Source organism: Danaus plexippus, chromosome 30, assembly GCF_018135715.1.
Source record: "Danaus plexippus chromosome 30, MEX_DaPlex, whole genome shotgun sequence".
In the NCBI taxonomy this organism is placed as follows: Eukaryota; Metazoa; Arthropoda; class Insecta; order Lepidoptera; family Nymphalidae; genus Danaus; species Danaus plexippus.
In genome coordinates this window covers 222,973-237,080 of record NC_083557.1, presented here as the reverse complement: position 1 = coordinate 237,080, position 14,108 = coordinate 222,973, and the positions used below count along the sequence as shown (strand labels likewise).

Here is a 14,108-nt window from a genome sequence, read left to right as displayed (position 1 = left end):
ATCAAAATATATTATTTAAAGGTATGATCGGACGCGTCGTTAAAAAATAACATTGTGTCAATACAAATGACCTCTGCACGGCGAGTCGTTGTGAGATTTATGTTTATTTTATGAGGTAATGAGCCGCAAGAGTTTTTGCTCTTTCTCCGACGCCGGAGTTTCTTTTATTTTTAGATGTTACGTGATCAAAATATTTTTTTCCTATATTACACCTGAATGTATTTGAGATACGGGTTTTAAATATGTTAATAAAGAAAGTTAATTTGAATTAACTAAATAAAACACCCAAAAATGATCAACACACGGAAGCGTCGTCGATTATGTTTTGATGGAGTTCATCTGAGCACTGTGTTCTATTGTGTCATAATGTCTGTAGGTTCTGATGACACAGTGTCAGCTTTCTATATCAGTTGGAAAACCACCACCACTCTTGGTTTCACAAAATATGAAAGTGGTGGGATCTATCTTCATAGAGAGACTTAAGACATGTAACGGCTCAAAGAAAAATACACTTTGACGCAATGTAATTAAGTCGATTATTATTTAACATGATAACTTCATAGTGTCACATACGACTGTGTTAAATTAATGAATGGAAACTCACACACAGACTCTATAGTTTGTTCAATTTAAACTCTATGCGATTGTAATAGAGTCTAATTATAATTCTTGTCAAAACAGCATTATTACCGCAATTTTTTGAATTTCGAAGAGGTGGACGGTCATCGACATTAAAAGGGCATTATGAATTATTCACGTCAAAGGAATGTGAGCTTAACGACTATCATTATATGGTGTTCATTTAACTATTATTAGCAGAACATAAAACCTTGTCGCAATAGTGAAAGTAGATTGTCATATGTTCGCGTTCAGTTTGGCGGCAAAACGCGACGGTGACAGTATACTTTTTTTTTATTACAAACTTTTTTTTACGTTTCGGTGAGTTTTTGAAAATGACTGAATGAAAGCTTTTTCGTGAGTGCAATTTATAGACATAGAAAATGGAGTGTAGATTGGCAATAAGTTTGTTCCTGGTTTCCTTGGGTGAGTAACTGTTATATTTAAGTGCGATTAAACCTAGACTTAATTCAAACTTTTTAGCAAGGATGTTACTTGTGAGAGGTAAGGAGGTTAAGGTTGCCGCATTAACTCGTTTTAATAAAACAATTTTAGGTTTTATAAACGCTCTTAAGTTACAACATTGATATTCATTAGCCAATAAGAAGAATAACTTAGCTACGTATTTACGATTTCATAAAAAAAATCGGTTGACAGTAAAGAAAATATATTGAATAATATTCTTTCATTCATTATTAATAATCATTAATATTCGGCATAAAATCATTTCTCATGTAATGTGATACGGAATTAGGTCGATAATAAAGAAACAAAACAAATGGCGGCCATGTTAGGGAAGTCGTATGATCTAAGAATAAATTATATAAGACAACTAATTACCTAATAGCATGTTGTCATTACAATATTACGCTATTAGTTCATAGTTTAACTAATTAGTTGGTGTAAATTATGATAGCTTTATGAAAAACTAAGAAAGATAGTTCGTCTGTGGCTGTCTGTGAGAGGCGAGCGTTACATTGTTAGCTATTCAGACGTACTTTCAGGTACCTGTTTAAGACTCATTTTTATGGTTATTTATGTATATAGTAATTTATATATTGGACTTAGTTAAACTATTTGAGTAACTTTAAATCGAGGTGTTTATTTCTTACTTTATTTCTTGTTTTAGTTTCGACATACCAAAGTTGATTAAGGGAAACTTTTTTGTTTGGAACTAGAAATATTGTTAGTAAAATCATGAAGAAACTTAAAAGTTATGTTTAAAAAAAGTCTCGACTCAACTCAGTGCGGACTTTTTCAGTTATAAATTAATTTACGATGCGATCTATAAAACCATCTGTGTCTGGGCGCACCGTTGTATACAAGCCTTCAGTATATAATATATGTACATTACAAACGGTTGCTTAGACTAAAGTTCCGGATTTTACCCTTGCGCAAGTTTGTTTTGTCAAAATTAAATACCGAGTCTTTGGATATTTTCATTCTTTAATTTATGTACATGATAGGGATAGTTTTAGTTTATGATACCTGCAAAAAACGATTAGAATGTTATATATAATATGTGAGTAGTTGAAGAAAGTCACTATATAATTTACTTGAGTTTGAACAGCGCCATCTGTTGGCGATATGAATAATGGTTGACGCCATCGCATTAATAAGTGTAAACATTGAACATTAATCTTTAATATATTGATCTAAAAGTAAAAGTTTTCTTTATTCCGACGTTTCAGAACTTGTTATATACAGCCTCTTTTTATATAATTTATAAAATATATTTGGCCCAAAATATAAGGTGCGTAATATTAATGAAGAGATACCGCGTTAAGTTTATGTATATTTTTTCTATTCGAACTCCTGTCAAGTACGGAACTATAAAACCAGCCGGCCTTTAGATAACAACTTTTACTTGGTTTTTGTTTTATTATGTAATTAATATATATGACCTTAAAATGTGATTGCGTTTCCGAGGGAACGGACAAAATATGTGGCGGATGTGACGTCACGTGGTACAGCTGAAGACTCGGAGGAGCTCGTGGAAGAGTTTCCTTTATAAGACACAACTATGTCATTAACTTTATACCAATAGCCTTAACGTTTGCAGCTGAAGCTTACATTACACCGCATCAATCTTTTCGTCCGTCTTCTGCACGTCACATTACTTTAGTCTTAATAAGAAAACTATATTAACCTCTTAAAACGAATCATTTTCGGGACATTTTCATTAAAATTTTATATTGCATGTCCCTTTCATTAAGACAAATAATTTGATTATTAAATTAGTGTCTTATTAGCTACTTCTGTATCATGTGTGACTGGATGACGTTCAAACTGTCGGTGTTTCGGTAACCGATGTCATTAATGAATTGATTTTATTTTACTTACATAGAGCTCGATCGCACCTCCACCTGTCGGCGGGCGGTGGGACGCTGGTTGTGATCAAGGTCTTGCGTTAACAATGCATCCAGCCTCGCCTCATACACCTAAATTTTACTTAACACAGTTCCATATCTCTGAAGGATGTCATGTCACCGCATCAGCTCGGACCTTTTCCCTCAGCTGTCTTAATTCCTTTCACCAATCATCGCTGTTCTTATTTTTGAAGTTATTGTATAACGTGACTCCTATCTTTAATCTTCACACTTCGATCTTGTAAATTTCGTATTGAATATCAATGAGTTTGCAAGTTTATATTTAAAATGTTGCAAGTGTAAAAAATATTACATCATTTTTTTACACAATTTTTTATTCATTAGGTCATGTGTACTCTACACACAAGTTCAAAGGTTGCCTTGATGTAACTAGCTCCTGAGGCTGCAACTTTTCTCAGTCAGTCACTCAGTTTCATCACTTTTTACTTAATTCTACAAAATATTACCCATTAGAATATCATCCTTATGACCTGATTGTTCACAATAATATTATTCGTTAACCTCTCGTCGTGATGAAGACGCGTCATGAATATTTTCTAATGATTTTCCATTGAATTGAATCTTAAAAAACGCGAGTACAATAACTGATTAATGAAAGAGCGTCTACCTTCAGTTACATTAATTGTTCGGTGACAGCGCCATCTACTGGCAGATTATAAACGGTTGAACAACTTTTGTCACATCATTACATGTTATCGACCTCTATATCTCAATTCAAAGCTCTCTCTAATGGTGTAAAATAATGTCTGTTCATCTTATATTAATAACATACAGAGTTTATATTCAACGTCTTATAAGAACTTCCTGAAGCATTCTGTTGTTTGTCCAAAGACTGTTTACGTACTGATTACAACATGTGTTCCAGCGACCGGCTCCGTCATCATCCCTGAGGAGTTACCGTCGCTGCTGTCGGTGGCGTACTCCAACATACCACCAATAAAGAAAGGTATATTGAATTTAAGGTAAAAGATAAAAGGGAATAACAGGTTACAGATGGTGGAGCCTAGCTAAGGTCAAGTAACTACAGCTCGAACTTGGGCCGGCTCGACCGGGGAAGTACTGGTATTTCCCCGGTCGAGCCTGGCTGGTAGAGGCTGGCCTCTCACAGAAGATTGGTATGAAGCAGTCTTCAATGGCTGTGTTTCGTCCAATGAGTTTGAGAGACGGTTACTTTGTCTTTTTCCCGCCCTTTCCTCTCTCTCTCCCACAATCAAGGTCGGCAGCGCATCCACAACATGCCTTATGCTGCGATCCCCGTGAGCGACGGTGACTACCTTCATCAAGGAGGCCGTCTGCTCGTTTGTCGCCTTTAAAATAAAAATAAAATAGTATTCTCACCCGACCACCACCCTCGGAGAGTGTTCATTGACAATGTTTTATTCCAGGGACGGACTCTCGGATTGGTTTCGGCTTCGCGTTCGGGAACCATGCTGATTTCCAGGTCATGCTCGAGCTGGGGCCTCAGAGCAACACCATGCCACTCAGTAATATACATTATACATATATATTATACATTATACACGCGGCTCCTCGGCCACGGCTTTAACTTAATTTCATTATATGACCTCAGTTAACTCAACTTAAAAACAGTTACTATATTAAAGCCTGCGTTTCTGTTCACATCAAAAGGAATTGATAAGTTGGTGTCATTTCCAAACTACCCTCAATAACTTCCTCCCCGTAGGCCTATCAGAGATGATGAGGAACCTGTCTCAATCAACTGACCTTCGCATCCAACACTTGTTGAACTCTAACTAATTGCCTTGCCTATATATATATATAATTGTAATGTATGCTGTATATGTATACGAGTATTGTAACATCTCAGACGATGTATTTTATATATTGCATTATGTTCAGACGGCCAGCCGTTTCCCAAGAACAATCCGAGTCCCAGCAGCAACGCCAAGAGACAGGCCCCGGCTCTCCCAGGAGACTCCAAGATTCAACAGGTGAGGAAACATTTAATATAAAGTTGTACTCATTAAACATTATATTTTTATTCAGTATTTTTTTACTTTTTTTATTGCGCCTGACGTAAAAAAAAGGCAATGTGGCGTAAAGCATGCTTCACATATTACATCAGGCGCTTCAATATTTATTGGATTTTTAAGAAGAACTATTCAAAAGAACGTCAACAATGTTCATAGCCATTAAAAATTCTGTATTAAACGTAATTGTTCAAAACAATTTCATTATTCTTTTCATCTCCTTGATCGCATCATATAAACATAACATCCGACTGAAACAACGCCAGCCAATATTTTAAACGAAAATTCCTTGTAAATATTAAATAATATAATGAATGCTAACGGCTAGGGAATTAGTTTCTTGTTAGAATGTTTTGTCGCGGTTGAACCCGGCGCGGGCGGAATCTGTCCGGGACAATTAGCAGATGTTGACTTACATTATACGAGACATACTTCGTTAATAGTCCGGGGAAAATGTCGGAGCATTCCCCGTGAGTATTAAGGTTCCCGGAATGTTAGGAATATGACTTAGGGGGGGGGGGAAAGTAGACAGAATAGGGCTATATAAATAAAAAAATATTTCTCGTCATTAAGTAGTATTGTGAAAATACCAAAATGTGCCTACTTCGTATTGTCATGCTTAGAAAAGTTATAGTATCGTCAGAAGTCCCGGGTTCGATACCCGGTGACAGTTCAGTGTGATGAGGAAATCACACTTAGGGTAGCGGGCTTAGCTCTAACCTTGTAGGAATTTAGATGTTGGTGGGTAATACGCTATAACGTCACCAAAGATTCTAATGATGCTTTAAATCTACAGAATATCGACGAACCGAGGAATTACCTCCAGAACTGGGCTCAGAAGATGAGGAATCCTCAAAAAGCAAAGAAGCCGGTCCAAAAACCTGGTGAGGTCGGCAACCTCGAGGATTCCATGGTGGAGCTGGTGAAGAACAGCAACGGCGAATACGAAATACGGCAGCCGAGGCCGGGGGACATGCCGCATCACGTCCTGAACAACCTGAAGAAGTTATACGGACAGAAGAAGGAAGAAGCCAAGAAGATGACGGAGAAGAAAAGGAGCGAGGAACAAGTGAAGAAGATAACAGAGGAGCTGTCCGACGTGGAGCTTGAATAAATAAATATATGACGACGAGTGACGCGTTTCCGTCACACATTCCTTGCCAAGTCCCGGAGCCCCGCCTCTGGGCGATGAGGCCAATGTACAGTACAAGTAACGCTGCGCCCGCGACTTCGCTCGTCTCATCCGGAGAACCGATGTCGTGATGAATTGACTCGACTGTATTTATTACGACTTTTTTATATAGGTTAGGAGATTTTTGGCAAAATCTGTGAAATCAGATAAGCGCATTGAGACATCGCCAATACAGTCCTAGGATAGCGCCTCTTATACATCCAAGAACTAACTATGAGCCTGCACGTTCACACTCCATACCGACGGTGTTCAGTTTTCCATTTATAGTTTACAGCACAGAGTAGAATTTATTCTAGTTTATGACAACGGGAGACGCTCCGTGTGACGTCTCACGCACAGAATGATAGTAAGGTGTAGACCGCGGTGAGATACACAGCGTCACGACGGATAACATAAACACATATAATTCCACTGTTCGTGTGTGTGTCGCTGATGCGCTCCTCAGCAGCTGGAATGGTTTTTTGTAAGCTTCCGTTCGGCGCCTCAGATGGTTCAAACCACACCCCAGCCCGGAGCTGGCGCTGCGTCGATGTCTATTTTATTTAAATCGATCAAGTTTCATCCTAGCTCGCTCTGTATTGTTGTAGCATGCTTTATATACATTTTTCTTTGAGCGCAACCCGATGCTCACGCTGACAGACACGCCTCCAAAACTACTACTGAAAATATAGGCACATCACACACACTACCGCGGCTCTGACACACGTATAATACGTGTGTGTGTGTCACTGAAGGTCAAACACTGACGTTTTTATTATATACAAGTTGAAATAATTAATTAATTACGATCTAGTATCGATCGTAAAGCTATATCTAGTATATATTCGAGAACTACCAGCTGTTCCTGCTGTAACCAGCTGTTCCTGTGGCAGACATCATCGGACAGTAGGTACCACCTCTCACAGGTGGTGATGTGTGACGGCGTGTGCCGTGCTATGAGCGCGAGGGTCGGGAGACCGACCAGCCTTTCCCTTTCAGCTCCATTCCATAACTCCTCACACCCCCATAGCCCTACGTGACTCACTCCTGGAACAACTCCTTCATGTGTTCGCGGGTGAAGACGCATGGCTCGCCACTTGGTTTATTTTCAACAGTATAAAATGAAATACAACTTTAAAACATTTTGCTTCACTTTTAAAAATAATATTTGAAAGCTTAATCTATCTCTTTGAGATTATTATTTAACACATCTTAAATCGTCCACATTTAGCTCAAGTCCAACAAACACGTCAAGCGGGAGGTAGGTATTATAATATTTTACTATAGCAGTGCAAGCAAACCTGCTAGAAAATGTTAGTTAATGCACTATAACAAACGGATCTCGAAAAAGTTAGCGTTAATGAGATAAATCAGTTAATACAGACAAATAGACGGACGGACACGAAACACGACTCCTCACAGTGTCAAATAAGCACTTACGAGACATTTATTAACAGATGAAGGGCTCGGTTCAACTCACGAGATGAGGAGATGGCGTCTCATTATAAAAGTAACATTGAGCACTAACTGCGGGTTTAGACTATGCCATAAACACTTTTATGGCGTACACTTAAAGTATCGATATTTTTTTATACAAAACATAAAAATTCCAACTTATGGGATGTTTCTGAACGTCACTAGTGTCATATATTCGTTGCATCTGACAGTGAGACACATCTCACGGCACATGTTAAGGTTTTCCTAACACAACTCGCTGTATCTCCTGACCCGCGCTGCCTCTCGATAGTTTTATTTGAACCGGATCCGAGTCCCAGTAAGCCGCTTAACTTTAATACAGACGTCAAAACTGCGGTTAATATTATTTTTGTTTTTATTCAACCACATCACATTATGTGCGTATGTTACGGTTCACGTTGAACTTATCTTTGATTAAAACCGAGTTTATTGTGACAAGTTAAACGTGTGTACTGTACACATACACAACATAATGAAAGCGGCTCGTACGTTATATAAAAATAAGAGTTACGTGCATTTACTTATAATAATGATATTAGGATTAATGTGATTTTGACTTTTATTAAATAGAGTTACCTGAGGACGCTTCTTAACTATTAAGTTAAAGCACAAACATAGTTACGTATGTAAAACTAACCGCCTGTTACACGTTACAACCGCATCTTCTACAAGTTAGTTTAAGTGTTATTTTAACTGATTATCAATGTTTTATATTATTCTTATTTTTTAAATATTTCTCAGAGCTTAATGTTATCGCTACCAAGTACACACTGTCACCGGTCACACTACATACGATCGTTTTAGGTACTTTTCACATTCGATACCATGTTGATACTATGGATAAAACTGTTAACGTAAAGTTTGGAGTGACGATGCTGACTTATAGTAAGCATCCAGATATATATCCGCGACTCGCCCCCGTTAATATATTAAAGTGTGTCCATAGCGAGTAGTAAAACGTTATTGTTGATTGTTTCATAACTGTAAAAGTTCTGGGCGTCCGTTAAGCAGTTTACGAGTGGAACAGTACCAGGGATGCGTGCTAACTGAGATGTATGGCTGTCTGTCACACACTTGTTACACACCATCTCATCAATCATAACCTCTTAGCCGCAATTAGCTAGGTGTTACATTTCACGTACGATATATATATAATATGTTTGCGATATTTTGTGAATATAATGAATTTGTGCAAAACATATTTACTATCAATAAGATATTTTTAAAACCCAGTTCCAAAAAGAGCTATAATCAGTCTCACGTCTATGTCTATATTTCTGATTTTGTCATCATAGCTGTGTAACGGATGTAGCAGTATTTTTAGCAGTAGAAGAGTTCTTTGAGGTTTGATAAGACATTCTTATTTATATATAAGATAAACATAATTACTATGAGTACATTCAAACAATAATGAGATCTAAGATTTTCGCGAGTTTTGTTCATTTAAATGAAACTAGTATTATTCGGATATCCTACGCGGATTTTATTATTTAAAAACTACATAATGTGTGCACACTTCGTCTGCCCGTGATCACGGTTGCTGAAAAGTAACCGAAACGTCGGGAGTATAGAGTTTTTTACAAAAATAAATCACGCGTAGTATATCCGAGAAATACTAGTTTCATTTAAATGAATAAAACTCGCGAAAGTCTTAGATCTCATTACTGATAGTTAAACTTTTGAAGACTATTCTAATAAGTCGATATAAATATCTATATTCTTGATAAATTATTCCAAAATCAGTTTTCATTTAGTTCAGCTTGAGTGTAATTCGTGTCTAATGATCTTAATAGCAGTTATTTTTCTTGTAATATTGAACATATATATATATAAGAGATATTTAACGAACAGTCCATCATCACGCACAGGATATGAAGCTGCGACTTCAAGAATATCCCGTCCCGGTAAGGTTTAACATTAAACCGTCGTGTCCCGAGTCTTATAATGCCAGAAGTTCCTCTGAAAAGAGTTGACAGAATATTTACATCTCTTATAATTCCATGAAAGGATTGTCCCGGTTTTTGTTAGACGTGAAACTTTCCGTTTGATGTTAAAATTACTTCAATCGCACAGTACGTAGGTATTTCGATAAGTCATACGTTTTAAGTAGTATAACACGCTTTATAATTTTAAAATCCCAGCTGACTTTCGTTAAAAAATTCTTCAAATGCATCCTGGGTTAGATTTCCGGACGTATCTAACGTTTTCCTCGACGTCTGCTTAAACAGCTGGAAAGTTTGTGATCCAAATTATCTGGGCTGCAACAGTAGGGACCACGCCCGCCGAAAAATTAAACAAAAAATCCGAGGCGGAGTTACAAGTGATTATATAGGCTGCGAGGCACCGGCTCATAATGCGCTGTATCACCTGCACAGAGCGGCGGTAATCGAGTGGTGGTGGTGGTGGGGGGAGAGGTGGTCGCCGGCAGCTCTTACCACCGGTATCCGGCGACTGGTTCTACAATTGTCAGTAATTAGCTTCATTTTGTTGTCTTTTGGTATTTCATTGTTTTTTGATGGACCGTCTTTGTACGAGTTATTAGGATACCACATTCAGCATGGAAACGTGGATGTGGCAGTTGAAAAATATATATTTTTTACTACAAAGTTTGAAAACATACGGAGCGTTTCACGTTTCTTATTCAATAATCCTGGTTAATAAATAATATGGGGCAAGATTCAGGAATGGAAACTATTAACTCTCCGTTTTGTGTGACGAGGTTAAACTTGTGGTACGCATACAGATGTATCCCTTTTTGACACAAATACGTTAAGAAGCTTCTAGAAGAAATTACTTTAAGTGCAATGGTTCTCTTGTCTAATGTATAAGTTCTCTAACTATAGTTTAACCTTCTATCGTTATTACCATAGTATAATTTAACTGTATATTCATATGTCAGTATTTTGTGAAAATTTTATAGATTTGACTGGACCCAATGTGATAAAACTTTCATTTGCTTGTCACTTATACTATCATTATGTAAAAATAGATGTGTTTAAATTAATTTTCTATAAATTGACGGAAATAATTTAATAAAATTCTTAAATAAATTTAATATTATGTTATCGATTGTCAAAAGGGTTGTTGATATATTATAAATATTCTTAACTAGTTTCTATCCGCGGTTTTGCTTCTTAAAGATCCGATTTACAGCGCTAGCCATTATAAATAATCCCAATTTAAGCAGTTTCATGTATACCGTCAGGAGTTCTGCCGTAACGAACCAATACAAGACACACATACAATACAATGCCGCATCCACACGTCGGTTCCGAGCCCGTTGTAAGGCCTCGGTGAAAGATAATTTCACGGAATATTTTTCTTTTTAGAAATGTCATTATTTCATGTCTTTTTTTTTTATTTCTGTCGACGCTTCGTAATTATAATAATCATATATATATATATGATTATAATTTTTCTCGGTAATATTTTTGATTAAACAAGGAAACCGTTTTAATTTTACAAAGATACTCAAGACTGACTCATTAATTACGTTGACGTTATGATGTAATTAATGTTCTTGTAATGCTCGTTTTGAACAGATTCTTGTATAGTAATAGATATTTATTTATTTATTTATCAATTGCTCAATATTCACTCAATAGAAAAAGGTTGTCATTTCGAGATTATTACGACTGACAGTGAAATAAAAGTTACAGAAAATATGTGTTTTTTCGTTTAGAATAAAAGGCTTTATATATAAAGTCTCAACTCATAAGGAACGCTGTAAAAAGTATTATTTTTTTCGTTTCTAGTTAAAGTATTGTATATCTGTCGATTGTTAGATGGTGGGTATTGAAAGTAATTCTAACTCCAGGTCCTTGTTGTGGATAGCGAATTAGTTTAGACACAAAAATATATTTCATTCGTTAGGTTAATTACATATCTCTTTCGAACCTTTAAAGATAATATTTATTTAGATATCCCTATTCTTTTATAATCTTGAAATCGTTGAAGTTGTGTTTTTCGTCATCGAGGTGTTTTTTAGCCAAGGGAGAAGGTTAAAAGGTCGCTAGAAGGCAGCTCTAATGAATGATCCTGGTGAATCTTTCCTCATCGTTCTTCCTCGACAGCCTCCATCTCCTTTAATCTGCACAGTAAGAGTCAGTAATATTTCCCCTTTATCAAGAATTCCACCTTATTTTCTTCAAAGTCCTACTGACGTCATAACCTGCCATATTTAACTTCTAGGATTTTTTCTGCTTGGGACGAGAAGTTATATCCAACTCTTTGGTTTCCAAGTGAAAATGATATATGGGGTAAATCTGTGTTTGTTAAAAGATTCTCTCGCGATTCTTTTGGATAATTTCGTTCTCTAAGACTCTCTGAAGATTACTCTATGAGATTTTTGTTACCAGCTACTTGCCTCATCGCAACTCTTCTCTCTGTTGAGAGGACATTTGATCACGTATTGCAAAGAAACCTCGTGAATCCTGATCCCAACTTCCGTGGATGTTCCACCCAGTTCGAACCCCTTCATCCACCATTCAGCCGTGAAATATAGAGCAACAGGTTTCCCCGAAGTTCTGGTCCACTTTTTTTGTCGGATACCTCTCTGATCAAGTTTTTGTCTATCCTAATGTCATCTCTCCGAGTATCTTGGTTACAATGAATCTACCCTATGACAATCTTTACCTATTTATATTTTTTTTTTTGAGCTTAGGAGATCAAATTATTTTTGGTATAAAATATATTTGGTGTTCCTTAAAATTGTACCCCTCGTTTATTCAACTACATATAAATCTGTTCATTCTTTTTATACGTATTTTTATATTATCTATTATCTTAACTTGTCTAAAACTCTTTTTTCTAAATCCTCAAGGATATATGAAAAGTTTATGTTTTTGTACGTTTAAAAGTTCATTATATCAAGCACGGTAATAGAAATACTTGCTCACATAATTTTTATTTAGAAAACAATAAGAGATTTAATTTTCAATAAAATTTAAAATCTTATATGTTTGTATGTCTCCCGTTCTGACAATTAATTGTAAAAGAATATTTTTGTAGTGATCATCTCTTTATTAACCGAGTTTGAGCTAAGCAAGGATGGGCTAAGGATATCTCGTTTACACAACACGATATAGATGTCGTGTCGATGTCGGAGACAGTAAATTACTCTTACATTTATTTGAATATAATTTTATTAAGACATTTACTGACATATGACAGATGTTGTGAAGTAGTGTCGCAATCGTGTCGTATCGTGTAAATACAAAAGTTGAATACAAGAGTACATGTTAAAGAAAATTAATTAATATTAAATATATGTTTAAGTTATTACGTATGATGAACATATTACATACGAACGTAGAATTACTATGCACACATACCTTAGAGTATCTGGTATGTTTAAAGTTGTAAGGACATCACCAGTTATCGGAGAGGATCTCACAGTCCGGCGTATTTTATTGAATATAACGTGATCACAATCAGGGCGGCCGCTTCAACAATACACAACTATTAACAAAAAATATAAATATCACAAACTGACAAATATCATTTTTAAATTCTTTACGACCGTGGCGGGAAAAGGATCCGGCCCTCCCGCTCGCACGTACGGAGTTAGAACGAGATGGACGACAGACATGAGCGAGACGGGGACAGACGGAACATGTTGTCCTGTTTTTTTTTTGTTCGAATTTTAAATTTATTCCTTTTTTAAATAAATACGGAGTCACATGGAGAGACAAATGTCCACGGAGCAAAGAGGTTTTATTTTGGTTTTTTGGATGATTTAATTTGTTCATCATTTATGAATTCCCGATGCGTTATATTTGATTTTCGTGTTTATTTGTACCTAATTTGGGTTAATGCATGACCTTTGGACGTGCTCAAGGTCGTCTGTCGATGGTTCAAAGGTTAACAATTAGTATAACAAGTTCAAGGTGTCTTTAGTGAGTCTAATCAATTTAATGAAGTCACGAAATCTTCTGGATCCATCAATATAATCCTCGTGAGAAGGTGGTTCAAATATATGTACTCATAACATCACAATATTAAATTACAAATGTTCTTACTAAATTATAATAAAGATTAAAAAAATATATCCAAATATATGAAAAATTTCCTGTTACAGAAATATTTGTCTATTTTATTTTTATTATAACATATTTAAAAGGAATCTTCTCAGTTAGTACTTATTTTATATAATCCACTTCCTGTTCAGTGTACATTAAGGCAAAAAAAAATATCGTCGTCCAAAATATAAACTCAAAATTTAAATATTTGGGCTGAATAATTCAAAGTAAGTGCATATCAAAATGGCGGTCTAATAAAATAATATTGCAAGTCGTATACTGTCCGCTGCGTGTCGTGGAGACGATATCTTTATACAGGCCAGATACATCGGCACAATAAATCCAATATCGACTCGCGAATAAAATGCGTGGATTTGTTAGTAGATTATAAGCTCACTGTAGTTTTGTTTGTTTCAACTGTTCACTTTATTGTTGCGTTCGG

At 36.0% G+C, this 14,108-nt stretch overlaps 1 protein-coding gene across 1 annotated transcript; it reads left to right on the top strand.

Annotated features, from left to right (window-relative positions):
• The first annotated feature begins 860 nt into the window (after positions 1-860).
• LOC116776683 (uncharacterized) lies at positions 861-6,132 on the top strand. Its single transcript, XM_032669934.2, has 5 exons — positions 861-1,044; positions 3,874-3,954; positions 4,394-4,492; positions 4,869-4,960; positions 5,796-6,132. Exons 1-5 carry the CDS (start codon positions 1,002-1,004, stop codon positions 6,111-6,113), a joined length of 633 nt encoding a protein of 210 aa, XP_032525825.2. The 5' UTR covers positions 861-1,001; the 3' UTR covers positions 6,114-6,132.
• Positions 6,133-14,108: the final 7,976 nt, after the last annotated feature.